Source organism: Penicillium bovifimosum (genome assembly GCF_028826915.1).
Source record: "Penicillium bovifimosum strain IBT 22155 chromosome Unknown utg000004l_segment0_segment0, whole genome shotgun sequence".
Lineage (NCBI taxonomy): Eukaryota > Fungi > Ascomycota > Eurotiomycetes > Eurotiales > Aspergillaceae > Penicillium > Penicillium bovifimosum.
The window spans coordinates 642,625-658,952 of NW_026622713.1; the positions used below are offsets into that span (position 1 = coordinate 642,625).

At 50.4% G+C, this 16,328-nt stretch overlaps 8 protein-coding genes across 8 annotated transcripts; 3 read left to right on the forward strand and 5 right to left on the reverse strand.

The window, feature by feature from the left end:
* Positions 1-269: 269 nt before the first annotated feature.
* Positions 270-842, forward strand: N7515_004528 (uncharacterized protein; the record flags this gene model as incomplete). The annotated part of the gene is made up of 2 exons (XM_056665272.1): positions 270-405; positions 499-842. The coding sequence occupies 2 exons, from the start codon at positions 270-272 to the stop codon at positions 840-842; spliced, it is 480 nt and encodes a 159-aa protein (XP_056522222.1).
* A 420-nt stretch (positions 843-1,262) lies between these two features.
* On the reverse strand, positions 1,263-2,470 carry N7515_004529 (E3 ubiquitin-protein ligase; the record flags this gene model as incomplete). The annotated part of the gene is made up of 2 exons (XM_056665273.1): positions 1,263-1,448; positions 1,490-2,470. The coding sequence occupies 2 exons, from the start codon at positions 2,468-2,470 to the stop codon at positions 1,263-1,265; spliced, it is 1,167 nt and encodes a 388-aa protein (XP_056522223.1).
* Positions 2,471-3,850: 1,380 nt separating this feature from the next.
* N7515_004530 (uncharacterized protein) lies at positions 3,851-4,372 on the reverse strand (the record flags this gene model as incomplete). The annotated part of the gene is made up of 3 exons (XM_056665274.1): positions 3,851-3,998; positions 4,023-4,257; positions 4,324-4,372. The coding sequence occupies 3 exons, from the start codon at positions 4,370-4,372 to the stop codon at positions 3,851-3,853; spliced, it is 432 nt and encodes a 143-aa protein (XP_056522224.1).
* Positions 4,373-5,519: 1,147 nt separating this feature from the next.
* On the reverse strand, positions 5,520-6,483 carry N7515_004531 (uncharacterized protein; the record flags this gene model as incomplete). Its single annotated transcript, XM_056665275.1, has 4 exons — positions 5,520-5,637; positions 5,694-5,771; positions 5,836-6,137; positions 6,208-6,483. 4 exons carry the CDS (start codon positions 6,481-6,483, stop codon positions 5,520-5,522), a joined length of 774 nt encoding a protein of 257 aa, XP_056522225.1.
* A 2,258-nt stretch (positions 6,484-8,741) lies between these two features.
* Positions 8,742-11,208, forward strand: N7515_004532 (uncharacterized protein; the record flags this gene model as incomplete). Its single annotated transcript, XM_056665276.1, has 3 exons — positions 8,742-8,939; positions 8,996-9,839; positions 9,971-11,208. The coding sequence occupies 3 exons, from the start codon at positions 8,742-8,744 to the stop codon at positions 11,206-11,208; spliced, it is 2,280 nt and encodes a 759-aa protein (XP_056522226.1).
* Positions 11,209-12,049: 841 nt separating this feature from the next.
* N7515_004533 (mitochondrial 37S ribosomal protein uS15m) lies at positions 12,050-13,001 on the reverse strand (the record flags this gene model as incomplete). The annotated part of the gene is made up of 2 exons (XM_056665277.1): positions 12,050-12,894; positions 12,956-13,001. 2 exons carry the CDS (start codon positions 12,999-13,001, stop codon positions 12,050-12,052), a joined length of 891 nt encoding a protein of 296 aa, XP_056522227.1.
* A 364-nt stretch (positions 13,002-13,365) lies between these two features.
* Positions 13,366-14,340, forward strand: rps0 (40S ribosomal protein uS2; the record flags this gene model as incomplete). Its single annotated transcript, XM_056665278.1, has 2 exons — positions 13,366-13,535; positions 13,602-14,340. 2 exons carry the CDS (start codon positions 13,366-13,368, stop codon positions 14,338-14,340), a joined length of 909 nt encoding a protein of 302 aa, XP_056522228.1.
* Positions 14,341-15,302: 962 nt separating this feature from the next.
* N7515_004535 (uncharacterized protein) lies at positions 15,303-16,168 on the reverse strand (the record flags this gene model as incomplete). The annotated part of the gene is made up of 4 exons (XM_056665279.1): positions 15,303-15,467; positions 15,521-15,640; positions 15,708-15,948; positions 16,077-16,168. 4 exons carry the CDS (start codon positions 16,166-16,168, stop codon positions 15,303-15,305), a joined length of 618 nt encoding a protein of 205 aa, XP_056522229.1.
* Positions 16,169-16,328: the final 160 nt, after the last annotated feature.

Consider the following 16,328-nt stretch of genomic DNA (forward strand, 5'->3'; position numbering starts at 1 on the left):
TTTGCCTCAAGAGCGCACAGCCTTCGAGCGTTGACCGACGGGACGCACGGCTCTCCCCTGTTTTAAACGAAGAGTTCGATCACGATGACGGCATCAACTAATTGGAAGAGATAGATGCAGACATTGCATGCCCTCAACGCCTGAAGAGCCCAAGACGCAGTCCGCAAACGACGGCTCGTCGGGTGTTAGGGCATGCAATGCCTGCACCAATCTCTTCCAGATAGCTGATATCTTCATCGTGGTCGATCTCTTCGTTTGGTTGAGGGGAGATGCGGGATGGCCGGTCGAAACGCAAGGAGGTTGATGGGAACATCCTCGGTAACTGGCATCAGGGCGTTCACGGTGGTGAAGTGATCTCATCTCGCAATAGATTTGAGAGGGATCTTGTTCGAGTTGCCCCCAGACGTCGTTACAGGAACGATGCGAATACCTGGTGATACTCCTAACAGGATCCTTGATTCGAATGATTATCTAGAACCCATACGTCCATTTGCCCAGAAGGTCCAGAAAGCCTCCATCTGTACGATGGCAATAACACGACTCGTTTCCTTGCGGTCATGATCGACCCCGGCAAGCACTCCTATTTTGTGGTCAACCTAAACAACACCGAGTATGACTACCAAACCGCCCATGAATGCGAGACACCAGTACCGGTCTATATTCTCCGCTTATCGAAAAGCAAACCCATGATCTTCCGAAACCCAGTGTTGGATGGACACATCGCGGAGACCCTTCGAGTCATGCACAATAACCATGGCCAGGACCCCTTACCTTTGTTGGACTTTGACAATTACTGCGACAAGAATACTTATTACGGCAATCCACGGAGCCTCCAACGTTGACGGCCTCGGTCTGGAAGCTGTCTGCGATGAAAGAATCTTGTTGTCCCTCTATCCACGACCAACCCGACTCTGCCAAAACCATCACGTTGTTCCAGTCTTCCCAGCCACTCAAACATGTATTAGACATAACCAATATGATGTTCATATTAGCACGCTTAGGCCTCCGGGCCTTCTATAAAGGGTGCCAAAGGTGATTAGGCATAGCGTTGAATGTCGGGATTGGGACCGAAAGCATGGAACATACCTAAAGACGATTCCTTCTGCAGCGGTTGCAAGCTTGCAGCCTGCATTGGCGACATTCAAAGATGTATTCTGGCAGATAATGGGAACATTCTTCACACGGATGGGGCCCTCGTACAAATCTCCATCGGTCATGTCCGCACTCGTGGTTGTCTCGAAGCTCCTGAACTCTTCTTGCAACTAAAGCATCATGAACTTGAATATGAGCTCCGTCAATCTCTGGTGCAACCGGATGACCTTCGTCTCGATCAACGATTTGGTATGCACGCGCAAGAAGACGATGTTCATTCCATTGTTCGCATCCGCAATTCTTCCACCGCTCCCCACAATTGTAACAGAATTGGGCACCACAGCGGCAGCTATTATCTTCGTCAGAAAGCAGGGTAGTCAGAGGGAAAAAGGGGCACAGACGTCATATGATTGCAACCATGTTCAAGTTCCACTAGTCGCCAGCACGAATAACAGCGCTGCCATCCATTTTCTCGTGCGGCTTCTAACAGTTGCTGCATAGCAGAGTCATTTGGACAATCGCCCGTATGTGCTCGCCCTTTGCAATTTGTACAAGTCGTGTGCCGGCACTCCGGGCATGTGGCTACTTCACCAACGATATGGGATTGCTCAATGAAGGCAGAACACCGAGTGGAGTAGCAGTACGTTCTGTTTGGCGTTTCGAACTCAATCTTCTTTTTCTCGTACAGCTGGACGAGATCGGATTTGAGAAATATGCGAGCCGTGCTCAAACTGATTGGTTGGCGGCAGCACCTTGGAGGGAATAGCGATTCGTCTGTTATTGAAGCTTTGAAAAGAGATTCCAGACAAGTACGACAATACTCGTGTCGACAGGGGGCCCGCGCTACGTTGAAGAACTCTGTATTTTCTCCACAAGCGACACATTGAGTCATTCGGGGTCGTGCTTGATGAGGTCGTCGAGCTGCCCAAGCAGATGATTCAGCATGGTCAGCTTCACTGCCAGCCGTGTCTCCATGGTCCCAGTCGAAGAATCCTTTCACGCCGGACACATACAAAGCCTCGAGCTTTTTCAGAGTCTCATCATCTAAACCCGCTGTTTGTGGCTCGGGATCATTGGGCGAGACAAGACGTTCACCATCCACCCATTGACGCGCAACAAGACGATCTTTGAATGCGATCTCTTCTTGCTCTTGGGTTTCAGCTAGGACGCGCCCATCCGCTTGAACCGCGGCTGCAAAACTCATGGCCATTCGCCTATCCTTGAGAGTATGTGAGACTGCTTCCAGCTGCTCTTTTTGTAGCTGGAAAGCCAACTCCGCGTCTGTGGGACCCCGGGATTTGCCTTTGAAGGTTTCCGAACAAGAGCAGGCGTCTTCGAGTTGTAGATGGACGATCAGCTCAGCTGTAAGCTGATCCATATCTAAAATACAAGCCATCAAGACAATTGGGATGGATTGGGGGAGGGAATTTTAGTATGAAGCGCTGGATGTTATTGAGAAGCAATGTTGAGCAATAAGGTGTCAATGGGGGCTACGAGAGATAAAGAAGATGATGAAAAGGCAGACAAGAGGACGGACGAAGGAGAGAAGAACTATCTAGGCGATAAGGAGCCTATGGATGCGGGGGAGCACAGCTTGCATGACCTACGGCATGACCAAACAGATGTAGTTATCCGTCGCCTACTGTGTTATTGCGGCCGAAACACTCACTTAGCAGAATCCTCTCGCTCTGATTGGTTGTTCGCGAAGAAGCCCTGAGACAAATTCACCGCTTGCTTATTACGGATACTCCGTTCATTTACCCTAACGCTTTCCCCTAAACAGGAACATAGAATAGGCGGTAGCTGAGCGCCGCAGTTATCTTCCCAAGGCCTTTGGGCACCGGGATACCTCGTATGAAAGGGAATGACTGCTAGTGCTGGCACCCGGCATAATGACTACCCACCACCTTCAGGTGCAGACTGCAGTATATGACAAAGTCCAAATGTTCACCGCAAGTTGCGTCGTCCCGTCGTGTCGTTGGTAAGTTCCAGCTGCACTGCGCACTAGTCATCATGCGGGCTGAAGGCTAGCCATTCCGTCGGATGCGCTGAAATACCGTCTGGATACAATTCACGAGACCTTCTGCATGATCGTAGAAATTGTAGGTTATGGAACCTTCCCTGACCATTTTGAAATTTGCGCTGGCCTTCGAGCCTCTCTCGGGTCTCTTTATCCTCGAGACAGGGCAAGGGAATGGCATCTTTCTCGATAGGCGCGAAGAATCGAGAGGGCGCTGCTACCTGATCCCTGTCAAGGTCGAAGCACTGGCTGGGTGCGCAGTACATAGATGCACGTACTACATCTTTTGTTTGCAAGACCTATCAGTGGACGCGATTTACCAGAACTTGTGGGATTTGTGGATACCTAAGTGATCAATTTGAACCCATAGAACCAATCATGTTCTACATTTTATTCGGCTACAGTAGAAGACCTTAAATCTTATTAGAACTATGTAAAGTGGAGGCCTGATCTGTGTTCAGTATCCACAAAGCTTAAGCAACTTTATCTCCCACCGGGCCACCAATCTCCGGAACATCAACCGCCAATCTTGCCCCACTTTCTGAAGTCGCCAAACAAGTCGCTGTCATGATTTGAGATTTCCACTATCTGTTGCTTCTTCGGGAGTACACGGGAAGTCAAGAGCTCTCCACGCCGTGCTACAGTTGAAGGTGCAACGCGCGTGTGGAACAAATGCATTGAGCATCCTTCATTCATCGGACCAGCAAGTTATTCTGACCTTCATATCGACCCAGATTCTTACTGCGTCAAACCACGAGGGGGACTTGCGGAGTCCCGGCGACGTTTCTGGATATCGCGGCGGGTGCCAATGGCACGAGGGGGACTTGCGGAGTCCCGGCGGCTATATCGGTACAACCCATCGCAGTGGAGTGTTATTGACCGGTCCCTGATTCAAAGCATGATCCCCTACATGGAAGAAACAGCGCCTGATAGAGACAGCGGGGGGATTTGTCGGCGTCTCATATGTGGTAGACGCTCTTCGTCGGTCGCATCCTTGACCTTGCGAATCGTCTCCAGCTGATGTCTTCGGGAGCTTGCAAACACACCCAGTTCTAGTCTGTCGGCTGAATCACCCCGGTGTTGGATTCTATTGGACCACAGAAGGATATTCGACCCTCCATATGCCTTGGTTATCAACGAGGTGACTTAGGAAGATCGTCTCTTCATAGTTGCTGAGGAACCCATACACGCAGTCTAGCTTCTGCATGTACTTGATTGGCTGGGCGAGTATTTTCTTGAGTCGGTAGCATCATCGTCCATCGAGCTTATCGTCCAGGAAGCCACGGGCCACGATACCTAGCCAGCGACACGGCCTTCAAAACGCGATTCTCATCCTTGATCCTTCAATACCACATCAGGCGTGCCGGTGAAAGCAGACCGTCTGCATTTGAAATCCGCGAAGCGTATCCCCTTTGATTGCGATGTGAGGATAGAGTACAGCACATCGCCGAAGTATTTGTGGAACCGGCGCTGGCAGCACTGCTTACGACATTTCCGTAAGTACGTGTCTGAAGACCCAGGCTAAGGACTTCATTGCGCCAGATATGGTTCTGGTGTGTGGTCTGCACATCATTAAAAAATCCAGCCATGGCTGAAGGGCACCAACGAACGCAATATTACGTTGGGCGCTTGATATCGTATGGTATAGGCTGGGTTCGAGCTTCGGCACGACGGCACCGGGGACTCGGCTAGCTTCTTCGGGACAATATGAAGCGGGGGTCGATTCATTTCGAGAGGTCTGTTTTTTCTTGACAATGAAGGCTATAGCAACATCATGAGTGAGCAGGCTATACAAAACAAAGATAACCGGGAGTGCTTACGGAGTAATGAGTGAGCAGTGGGAGCTCAGCTTGAAGGCTAAGAGCAGGGAGAGAGTGAACACGATGCAGGAGGTCGGTATCTGTCAGTTAAGACATATCATTGTGGGAAGTGGGAGAGAGAGAAAGAGTTAATTCACTACAGCAGGCGGGGTGCCTGTTTAAGTAGTTAGCTACCTAAAGTGAAGCCTGATGATCAAGGCCCCCGAGCATGTGATATCATATGACAACACTGATGTTGACCAGGTAGGAAGGAGCGCCTATCTCGGCACGAAACCGGGTGGAACATGGCTCTAACGAAAAACCTCACCGGTTGAAACATGAATGAAACCAACATCACTGTGAAATAAGTGATTACGGTGGAGGTAGCTAGTTAGTGGTCACTTCACGTCAATATTTCTCTGAGATCAACACCGAACTTCGGCCCTGTTTGTCCCTATCGTCGAATCGGTCCTCCTATCTACACAATATGACTTCTAGAGCTCCAGTAGAAACCCCCCTCGATTTCTAGATAGGAATCACAATACCCAAATATGAATGAAACGTTCACTTACATAACACTTTTTACCGAGAGGAACATCGCTAACCTTTCATAACTGCCATTTCTCCGGGTGAGAACGCCAGTCCCTCTCGTCGAGTGGGTTTGCCAGCATGTACGCGACATAACGGGTGTCTGACCATTGAAGTTCATCAAGGATTGGCCATGATCTTCGAAACCCCGAAATGCGACTGAACTCATTTTCCACGTAGAATCCTTGACGTACACATTGCCAGTGGACTGGTCATAGATGATCTTCGAGATTCTAGACTCCTGTGGTTTCACACCGCAACGCAGCATGTCTCTGTCAATCGTATTAGCGTTTAGTCTGTCTGCCAGCTTGGATTCTTGGATTTCCGCAAACTGACTCAAAGGCAGTACGAAATTTGGCACGGATATCCGCTCGGACAAGGGGACCCAAGCTCCAGAAGGATTTCACTGTAAAAGGTTCACCAGGCACCTTTTCCCATACGAGGTATTTGACATAGCCACCAGGAACGAGATCATGTTCCCCTTGAGTTTTTTCGTAGTAACCAAGAAATCGTGGAACAGAGCTACAGTATTGACTCATCAATACCTTATACGCCTCTAGTTCACCACACACCTCTGGAGGTTGGATTTGTTGGGTTAGTGTAGCCAGGTCAGCGTCCTCCGTCCCAGTGATAGGAATCTGATAATATATTCGCATAGAAGCTACCTGTGTCGGGTTCTCCTTTAGGTGGCACAAAAAATTTGCCAACTGTCATAGGAGACCCAACGCCCATGTCGACCTCTGGCTGTGAGGGATGAACAGCACTCTCCGATAGCTTCTCCGTGATGATCAACGAGCGGCCAATCACTGAAGGGGAAGCCCCAGGCGGAGGGCGCAGAGGGAGAACGGCAGCCGTGGAGGAAGAGACAGGCTGAGCAGACGGCTGTTGCAGGGGTTCAAAGTCACAAAAGGTAGTGATCTTAGTCCCTACCAGGCGGCGGATGTATCGGGCATCGAAGTCAGTCGGTCTCGAAGGAAGTGCCATGATGATTCTTGTGAGGTACCTCTAGCAATATGGGACAAGCCGGTACATAACGGCGACGACACAGCACCTAGCGTGCGCAAAAACCCTGCATCCATCCCACAGGTCGGGGAAGGACGGGCAGCTGACGGGGCCTCACCCCACATCTTTCTTAAGAACGAGTTGCTCTCTATGGACGCACTTATTTGTACATAATACCATAGCTTAGCACGTCCCCATACCCCATGGGAGGTCACGGAGACGGGAGCTACGCTCTCGTCTCCCCAGGACGTTAAATATAACAACAACAACAACAACAACAATCTAGCAATATGGGAACAAAGTTGAAAGGTAGGACAGGTATACTTGAAAGTACGGGCAGTTTTAGCCGACGAGTCCACCGAGGACGCAGAAGGGAAAGGAAAGAGCATCGAATAGCTACACCGTAGTCCGTACAGAGCGCAGTGCCAAGCTTTATACAAGGTGGGGCGACTTACGGGGGCTAGTCCCGATTAGGTATAGAAGAGCGTTTCAACAAACAACCACGACTTAGTACTCCGGTAGCTTAGGGAGATACGGTCACAGCAAGTCATTACAGTATTGGCTAGCCAGACAGTATCTTGATAATGAATTGGTTTCTCGTGAGTGCAAAAGCAATAATACAGGATAACCTGTGTGTAGCGAGAGGCAATAGCTAAATACCGAGGAGCCAATGAGCCGCAGTACAACTTTCATAGTACTCTAGTACCCCGTATACGGTACCCAGTGGCGGTAGGAAAGCGTGAGCTGAGGTCCCTGTCGTGTGACTCTCAGACTCTAGGGTTAAGAACTTAATATGGGTGACTGGCCAGTAGACTCGATTTTACGTGCTGGCAGCTGGAGCCTGGGCGTACATGTGTACAAAGTATTAGGCTATCGCCGTGATATCCGAAGCGCTAGGTGAAAAGACCACGATTCTCCCTCCAAAATTCATGCACGGCACGCACAATCGTGCTCTTTTACCCCGACTTATTCCGTATGAATTCGGTGATTATGAATGTGAACTTGTGAATTGCACACAATGGTCTAGCCGTTTCGAGTTTCTCTGCGCGTTACTATTTGTTGTGCGTGTTTCTATTGCCCTTCGTCGAGTATCCTGCCTTCGTCGATACTTCAACTGTTAGTTGCTTTTGCTCCGCTACCCTCTAAATTGCCAGCACGAATTAGCGTCCTCTTTGCAGCCCTCCAAGCCGTCTGCATTGCTTTCCCTTGCACTTAGCCTATTCCAGGTTTTCGCTTACCTATCTGCTACTATTATGCTCGAGAACAGATATATGTGCCCATATTCCGTCGCGCCGACCTATCGTATTCGGTAAACGAGTCGGCCATGTACACGAGTCACGACCCGACCACCCCCAAATTTCAAACACATAGTAAATACGATAGGTATATTATCTCAACAACCAACGAGTCTATTTTATCACCTTGTTTCAGGATAGCCATTGATAAGAATAATTAGCGTTCTGTGTCAATTCTAAAGAAATCAAAAGGCTATTGTGATGATAATAAAATGGAATTACCATTCCATAGGTAGGTACAGGGCTATGGAAACCTGCCCGCTGAATATATAGAACGCACAAGCATCCATGAAGTCTTGAACCTATTTTCCACAAGCTCCGTAGGTACCTATACATAGGGAGGTGATAGCTACCTAGTACCTATGAATGAATTATGAAGGACGCGAGTTATGCTATAGAAACCTTTAAGTCTATAACTATAGACAACCGTTGTTTGTGTTTACTGAATACCGTTCGTAACCCTTAAATACCAAATGGCCGGCCTGTCCGACCCGTACTATTGTAAATACATGTATTGGTACCTTCAGCTCCCTTGCTTTGCTACTGAATAATGAGGTGTTGGTCCACACCGCCCGAATAGAAAACATTCTGCCCTCTTGCACCTTCCGAATTTCAAAAGTTATATGTTTGCCCCAGTGTGAGCCCAGGCAACGGCTCCTTCCTATTCACCATCTGATCGCGTAGGAGCTTTGTTTACTTTTACCCTCCTTTTGTTTCCCCCTCTTCTCTTCTTCTCTCTCCTCTCCATCAGACACTATCTTTTATTCCAGAACTTCAAAGCTTTCAAAGCCTTTCAAAGCCTTTTGGAATCCTCGCCAGAGTCTCCTGATCGACTCTACTCGCTACCCTTCAACCTTCTTTCCATAGTTCCTCATTCAATATCGCCTCCTTCTCGCACTGATCTCCGACACCCACCTCCTTTCCCGATCTTGAGTTATCGCCAAGATGAGACTACGGTCTGAGAAAGTCACACGCCCCGATTCCTGGCAACCGCGCCCACGTCGGACGAGGAGTGCATCGGCGCAGGAGAAGAATGTTTTCGAGAGTGCTCCAGAGGCACAGCCGGCCTCGGAGACTCAGCCCGCGACGCAGCGCAAACCTGCTCCAAAGCGGAAGCCGGCCAAGAAAACTAGCCGGAAGAAGGTAAGTTTGGAATCCACATGTCGTAGCCATTCATGATTAACGCGTGCTTCTATCAGAGTGGCGCAAAGGGCAAGAAGGAGGCCGCTCCCGCCGCCGAGCCCAACACCCAGACCGAATCCCACGCTGGCACTCAACCTGATTCCATCACTGTACTTCCATCTATCGAGGAATCTGAGTCCCGTAGGTTGCCCCCTCCCATCCCAAAACACGTGGTTCGAAATCGCATCACCAAACGTCCCTCGAGGGCTTTCCCATGGAGCGCTGTGCCAATAATCAAGGACGAAATGAGCCGTCGCATTCGCAAAGCTTTGGGTGGCACCCCATCGCCAGCTCCATCGCTTCCAAAGACACCCGTAATGCATTATGCCTGGCCCCCTTTACCCAAAGGACAGCTCTATGACAAGCTCAGTCGCATCCCCTGGTCACTTCCGTGGACACCTCCCTCTCCCTGGAGAAACTTCCCCCGCATAATTCGTCCCCGTCCCCAGCCTACCACGCTGGAGGATGTTGAATCCCCAGATGAATCCGCGCTGACCAGCACGGAAGAGCCGACTTCTAGGAAACGCAGCCGAGTGTCGGAAGACGATGATCCTGCCGCAAAACGCCACAAACTAGTACTTCAAACCCCAAACAATATGGGAAACCGTCCCCGCGGCACCCCTCGCAGGACATATGCGGACCGCGCCCGCCGACGCGAAGCCGAAAGGAACGGACGAATCGATCGCACCATCTACCGTACTCCGCAGCTCCTCGCTCAGCAGGGGGAAGATGCTCGGTCTGTCTACTCAACCCCTATCGCCCAACGTCCAAATGCAGCACCCGCTACTGACCACAACAACGTCGATTCGGCCGCCACACTGCCTTCCGCCTTGCCGCCAAACCAAGCCCAAGCTGGATGGAGTCGGTGGATCTTTGATTCAGTTACTCGACTCTGGCGACGAGGAAACGTGTCTCAAGCGACAGAGAGCGCAGCCGGCAAGTACCCTACACTTTATGACGTACCATTCTAGTTGCTGACATTGTATCCTCAGTTGGTGAACCTCAGCCTGCAGTTGACAACGATCCTTCCACACGAACGCCATCCTCCGCCCCCCCTTCCTCTGCAGGGTCTCGCAGCCAATTCTTTACCCCGCGCTCTCATATCGACCAATCTTCACCCGGCAGTGCGCGTACTTCTCGTGCCACTCAGCGCAAAAAATACACTTACGACCTAGATCCCCGTGGCTTTGACCCAGCATTGCTTGCGCGTATGCGTGCCGGGAGCTCAAACCCACCACAAAAGCCAGTTCCAGCTCAGCCAGAGAAAGTTCAAGAAGTTCAAGCGCTTGAAGACGGTGCCCCGAAGAAACGCAAGCGACAACCATCTCCGGATGTCATCCCGCATCCTCCAGGATGTAGTTATGGGTTCGACCCAGATTACTTCATTTATGATGAGGACGACGAGGATGACTCTACGGTAGGAGACCAAGCTGGTCAAGATAACAAGGACACACGCGCTACAGTCTCCGATGCATCTGAGGATCTGAGTGGACAACATGTCCCCAAGCGTGTGCGTTTCTCCAAGATTCTTCCGCACAAGTCAGACGACAAGGTCTTCCCAGAAAATTTCAATCACCAAGGACATTTCCAAGTCCCCGAATCGGACTCTCCCTCTGCAAGCTCCGATGATTCCCCTCAAAATACCTCCAAGAAGGACGAGTGGTTCCCCGCCGAACCTCATATTCCCCGCGAATTCCGCGGCACAATCTATGAACCCATGTCTAGAAAGTCGCAGTTGTACATTCAGGCACGGGACTATGCCAAAAAGCATGTAGAGCGATACATGCCAAAGACCCCAAGCCGCCTTCGCACGGCTCTGCAAGCAAGTCCTCAGGACCAGGAGGCGCTTCAAAAGGCGCAGAACGCTCTCCGTCGACGCAGGATTGGCCCAAACCGACGTCTGCCCGGGACCCTCACGTGGCAAGTGGTCCCAAGTGTGCAGCGTGATTTCGCCATGGGGAAAGCGTGCCCAAGTGTGGATTTTAGATACACCAAGTGGCCGGAGCCCGAAGATTGGGTTTCACGTCTTGGGTTTGACAAAGACCTCTGGGTCTATGTGGGAATGGATCAGAAATTATGTGAGAAGATGAAAGGACACATGGAAGAAACCCATAAAGAGTTTATGCGACTTCTTGCGAAAAGACGCGCTCTCCGGCGACGCCGCCGCGACATCCAGAAACGTCGCCGGGACTCCGCAAGTCCCCCTCGTGCCATTGAAGGCACCCGGTAAATCTGCTACTTGTGTCCCTCGTGTTGGGCGTTCAGGTAGACGCCCGGTTGCTGTCCAAATGCCTGATTGGTCAGGCGGTCGACCCTTTTTCTTTTGGCAAGAGTGTCATTTTGGATACTTCGAAAGATTTTACTTGTGCTATCCCACGCTCTTCGACCTGGCAAATGTTAATTGGAACTAGCGAGAGCTATTGTTCCGTGCATTGGTCTGTTGTGGAGTGGTAGATATTTGAACCCAGTTGAATAATGTGACAACAGATAAAGTGTATGTTATTCTATCTTGCAGCTATTCTATCCATGTATTGTACGGAGTATGTCATATCGGCTTCAATGCAGGCGTAGACTAATAGCTCGTCATACTTCCTTTGCCAATTCATGGTGAGAACCGCTATTTGATGACTATGTGCCTATTCATGCTAATGCCGAGGGACTTCGAATGGAGCCTTAATGAGTCCATTAGTTCATAAGAAACAGGTATATCTGACCTTTCTAATCAATCTTGAAGTGGTCATGGTTTGTCACACCCAGGGAGCCATCGCAAAATGTTGGGCTTTCAGCGCCTCAAGTATACTTGGCAAAATGTCAGAACCTCAGGCTGTCGACACGGGACAAACCTTGCCCTTGGTTCTTTCTGAACATGAAGACCATTGTGAAAAAGAAAAGATGCTATTTGTACAGATGCTCTGCAGATAAAAAAGAAAATAGAGACACGGACCAACAACCCCTCGCTAGCTCCTAGATAGATGATACAAGGTAACACGCTGATGCTTTTCAAAGCCAGCCAATCACCGCAGAGGGAATGGTGAAAAGAGACCAGAGACCACATATTGAAAGCTTTCCCTTCATAGGGCTACCTCTCCCTTCCAAGCAGCGTCAGATAATCCCAATGTTTCCATCAGGTGTTGCCACCGAGGGCCTCCGCGCTCCTTCCTGCGGACATACTGGAGTAGCTTCTGGCGCTTGTGAACGAGTAGTTGGAGGTTACGCTTGTTGTGCTTGTCCTTATTGGCAGTCTCGAGGTGTCGGGAGAGGTTCATGATTTTGACAGTCAGAATCGCGGCTTGCACCTCCGCAGAACCAGTATCTGGTCCAATGCGTGGTGCGCGCTCTGGATGAACAGGCCCAGATGGGTGAGTTACACCCGGCGGCTTTGGTGGAAGAGTAGAGTCTGTATAGTGTCGTCCAAATGTTTCAATGCACTTGGTGATGTTGAGGCGCACGCGGTCCTTCGTGTTGCCGTTGTTCAGGTTAACAATTCTGCTGATCGCTTCTTGGGCATTTTTGTGCTGTTGGTTGTGCTTTTCCATTCTCTCTCGTTCAGCTTGGGGATCGGCTATGTTTCGATCGGGGTTTTGAAGCGGTTCGGCCAAGTCCTTCGCAAAGGCGAGGGCGGCATCCAGCTCGTTCGACTTCAAGTAATAGTTTAGATCATCGGCCAAAGACGATGAAATGTTCGAATCGGTTTGGATTGCTGTCATCTCTAGGATAAACGGTGTGGGTTGACTCTTGACTGGGTCTCCGAGCGAGGACTCGCGTTCCTCTGCAAGGACCTTTTGGCGAGAGACATTCGCTGCCTTGCGCTGGCGCGCCTGTGCCATCAGAAAAGGGTCATGTTTCCTCCGCTCTCCAGCCTTGCTAGATGCGGCTCTGACGGAAGTGTTGATCGAATTGGACAACGGGGTGTATCCTGAACGAAGTGTTGGTTAGCGTGACTTAACGATCCATGCTGCTGGATTTGATTGCCGTACCAGTCAATGCCTTCAGAGAGGGCTGGATTGAGATGCGCGGAGGCATGGTGGGCGTTACTAGTGAGTGGACAGCTTCTATTGTAATAACTCAACTCTTTTCTATCGACCTTTCATCGGGAAATCTTGCGGCCGGAGGTTAAGTTACGCTAGTCTCAATCGAGGGTGTTTATGCCCCAGGCAGAAAGGATCACGTGAAAATTGACCCGCTCCGAGGTCACGGGTCCGGTGCCAAGATAATTTACATAATCATAGGTATTCTCCAGCCCTAGCCCTAGCGCACGCAAGCGAAATTCTCCCGAATCGCGACAGTGCAACAATTTCGCGGCTTGGCTTTGACCTTTTTCTCTCCATCACCACGACAAGAGCCAGACGATTGATCCTCCAACACATCAATCCATCAATCGCCCGACATGGCCCCTTCCCAGCTCCCCCCGGTTTTCAACCCTACCGCGCAGGACATTGAGATGCTCCTTGCCGCTCAGTGCCACCTTGGTTCCAAGAACCTCCAGGTGCACATGGAGCCTTACCTCTGGAAGCTCCGCGCCGACGGTGTCAACGTCCTGAACATCGGCAAGACCTGGTATGCGCAAATGCAAAATTACTCCTAACAGCGTACTGGTGTCTAATTCGTGCTTGACTGGAATAGGGAGAAGATCGTCCTGGCCGCCCGTATCATCGCCGCCATTGACAACCCCGCCGATGTCTGTGTTATCTCCGCTCGTCCCTACGGCCAGCGTGCTGTCCTGAAGTTCGCTTCCCACACCGGTGCCACCGCCATCGCCGGTCGTTTCACCCCCGGTAACTTCACCAACTACATCACCCGCTCTTTCAAGGAGCCCCGTCTCATCATTGTGACCGATCCCCGCACTGATGCCCAGGCCATCAAGGAGGCCTCCTACGTCAACATCCCCGTCATTGCCCTTTGCGACACTGACTCTCCCACCGACTTCGTCGATGTTGCCATCCCCACTAACAACAAGGGTCGTCACGCCATCGGTCTCGTCTGGTGGATGCTTGCCCGTGAGGTCCTCCGTCTCCGCGGTACTCTCGCTACCCGCGAGACCGAGTGGGACACCGTTGTCGATCTCTACTTCTACCGCGACCCCGAGGCCGAGGAGAACAAGGAGATTGCTGATGAGACCAAGGTCCCCGGTGCTGAGGAGATTGGCGCTGGTGCCGTCGAGTCTGGTTTCGCCGGTGAGAACTGGGATGCTTCCGCTCCTGGCGCTGGTAACCCCGGCACTGCCTTCGCTGCTGCCTCTGCTGCCACTGCTGCTGGTACCACCAGCTGGGATGCCGAGGGTGCCGACTGGGCTGCCAGCTCTGCTCCCGCTACCACCGAGTGGGCTGAGGCTCAGCCCGCCGCTGGTGAGGCCAAGTGGTAAATTGCTTCGCGTTGATGAGGATAGTCGTTGAGAGGGGGGAAGTTTAAAAAAATGTCTGGCGATCCGGGATGATTGTGATGATTCTCTGAGTTCTCCGAGACCCAGGAATCGAAGAAAATGCTCTTGTCTTCTTTTCATACACCTACTCCATTCACAGCAATGGATACCAATCTCCCGCAAATTCCCTTGACATGTCTATCCTAGTCTTTGTGTGCAATTCTCCAAAACCCCAAAACTGAAAAACAGCAGAAGAAAACGAACTTTCACCGGGAACCCTTGAATTCTTTTGCCTCAGTGGTCTCATTTTACCAGCACATTTTTTTTACTTTCATGGTTTGCATCGGGGAGGAATTGTCATGCCAATCATTGACTGGCGCTTATGAGGGAAAGAGATCCAGTTGCTTTTTTTTACGAAGCTTCTGGGGGAAAGCCCTGTGCTGTCAATTCACAAGGTGGACTTAATCGTTACCTTGGTTTCTCCCTGTGTGTTTGCTAGTAATCTGAAAAGGTTGTGCTTGGTATCATCTCCAGTTGGCACGTAGTGTAAGGTAGACTGTAGAATGTAGATGTGATTGTGGTAACTCTTGTCTACCTATGCTGCCATGCATACTGCGGGTGTAGGGTAGGTAGTATGCAGTACACAAGCAATGTTGTCTCATCCTGTCTACCAGAGACCAGGCCCAGGTTCTTCTGCTTGATAGAACAAGTAAACCATGGGCCGGCTGCATCGCGGAGTACAATATACGATCTAGGCGGGGTACCTTATCATAGGCACAATTAAGTATACAAAGTGGCCGCGAGCATTTGCAAACATATCTGCATTCTTTCGCAGGTACCTAGCATCGGTCTCAAATCTGTCTAGATGACTTATTCGAAGATGTGTAGCATTCAGCATTGACCCCGAGGTACCATACATGGGTATAAAAGGAAGACAGAGTAGCAAGTTAGCAACAAATATACATTCAAAGAATAACACAGGAGGCCCCCTCCGACTGGCCACCCTTCTCAGTCGCTGTCATCGCTGCCAATCTAGCGAGGTCTTCGAATGTCTCTGCAAGCAGCTCGCCCGTAACAGCCGAACATTCAGCATACCTATCACACCGAAGCTCCTGGGCAATACGATAACCCTAGATGATCCAGTCAGGTACCCCCAGATATGATTCTCCTTCAGTTCACTTACCTCCTGCGGGTAGATAATGCCGTCGCCTTCTCTTCGTAAGTCCCTTTTCAGACCCAGCATCATGACCGGCAGTCGCTCGCCGTGGCCATACTGAAAGTACCGAGTGATGTCGTTTCGCCACTGGAGAAGCATTGAGATTCAGCATAAACTAACAACTGCCCCGAAGGTATAACTTATATGGACTTACGTCTCTTAGACCTGCGAGCGTATCTCGGTTGGAGATATCAAAGGCGATAACAGCCAGATCAGGCCGGAGAGTAGACCAATGCTGGTTTGGATTAGATGTATCGTAAAGTTCTAATGTAAATGTTTTCTTCGAGAATCGGATGTCGTAAATGAAGGGCTGATCACTATCTCGCAATACTTCGAGACTGTTTGGGCCAATTTGAGGTTGCCCTGATGGAGACTGTCTCCCATTCTTGAGTCGACTGGATGATGTTAGTATACTCCCATACAGGCTTGTGCGCATAGATCGTTCAAGGCTTAGAGATGGCAGGCTCTCACCTGAACGCCGCGATTGAAGAATGGATTGCAGGGACGAGGCGTGTGTACTCACGCTAGAAATGTTGACTTTCCGCACCCTGCATCTCCCAGCAGAAGTAATGAAACTGTTGAATCTTTTTCTGGGGGAGAAGTTGTTTCGGCCATTGTAGAATTGCTGTCGAAGGGTTCCATGTGCCGCTCTTCTTAACTAACTGTTGGACCACTGGCGCGCATCCTTCGGTTGGTGTATTCCAGATGCTCTCCAGGTACTTGGATCTGGTATAAATGCAAGATGATCTATGTGATGTATGGGAATAGGTATGTC